This window comes from Eurypyga helias, unplaced genomic scaffold, assembly GCF_000690775.1.
Source record: "Eurypyga helias isolate BGI_N326 unplaced genomic scaffold, ASM69077v1 scaffold20621, whole genome shotgun sequence".
NCBI lineage: Eukaryota > Metazoa > Chordata > Aves > Eurypygiformes > Eurypygidae > Eurypyga > Eurypyga helias.
Window position 1 is genome coordinate 644 of NW_010231746.1, and position 1,062 is coordinate 1,705.

General features: G+C 63.5%; 1 protein-coding gene across 1 annotated transcript in view; it reads right to left on the reverse strand.

Annotated features, from left to right (window-relative positions):
- Window positions 1-204: 204 nt before the first annotated feature.
- FAM214B (family with sequence similarity 214, member B) overlaps window positions 205-1,062 on the reverse strand; it is a gene marked incomplete at its 3' end in the record, with an annotated part of 4,876 nt that continues 4,018 nt past the window's right edge. The window contains exons 6-7 of the mRNA XM_010161206.1: window positions 875-943; window positions 205-410 (exon numbers count right to left, since the gene is read on the reverse strand). Coding sequence (XP_010159508.1) covers window positions 205-410; window positions 875-943 — 275 coding nt within the window. The remainder of the gene's footprint in view (window positions 411-874; window positions 944-1,062) is intronic.

Here is a 1,062-nt window from a genome sequence, read left to right on the forward strand (position 1 = left end):
CGCTCTGGTTGCCCCCAGAGGGACAGAGACCGCTGCCCTTGGGCAGGGCGGCAGCTCTGGCCTCCCCAAAGGAGCAGCTGGTCCCTGCCCCCACCCAGGGCGAGGGGGTCAGGCTGCTGGCTCCGGCCTGCAGGCTTGGGGAGACATGGAGAGAGCCCATGGGTGACCCCGGGGCAGGCATCCATCCCTCCTGGCATGCCCTACCTTAGGTGCATCAGGTAGCAGAGGACCCTACGGGGTGGGCTGGTGCCTGCTGGGTCGCTGGGGGCCACAGTGGCCCCTTCCTCCTCCCCCACGGGCACCAGGAAGATGCGATGGCGTAGGAAGGTCATGTGGTTGGCTGGCATGTCCTGGAAGTCGTACGTCACCAAGAACATCTTCACCACAGTCTTGTTGGGGTTAAATAAGGTCTGGTGGCAGAGGGGTAAGGAGTGAGACCGGGAAGAGGACCGGAATGGATCCGTAGGGCAGGGCTGGGGTAACCAGAGGCTGCACCAGTAAGCCCAAGGGTGCAGAGAGCCCCACACCAGCCCCAGAGGGCTAAGCCTGAGGCCGCAGGTTAGACCCCTCCACCCACCTCTGCTCCCATGCTCCCTCCCATCCCCGCTGCACGTACAAACTCTCCTGGCAAGACCCCATCCCTCCCACTGTCTTACTTCCCTGCATCTCCCATCACCCTGTCTCCTGCCAGCACCCCGGGGTCCCCGCGTTCCCCTCCATGGTGCTGTCTTGGTGGCCACATGGGCCCCCCGCACAAGCCTTCTGGCTGCTGCCTTGCCAAACAACGTAACGGAGCATATCCACCCCAAAGGGCGACCGGAGCCCACCCGTCCCCCTTCCCCTCGGCGCGACCGAAGGCCAGGGAACAACTCACCACTTGGATGGTTCCAGCTTTGGGGACACTGTAACCCTTCTTTCCCAAGGCCTCCAAGTCAATCACTCCCTGGGGGAAAAGAACAGCATATGAGAAAGGAGAGCCCAGCCGGGATGCGGCACGGGGCCGACATCCCTCTTGCCAGGAACGCCTGGCATGAGGCAACAGGAAGACACTCAGCTCCAGAC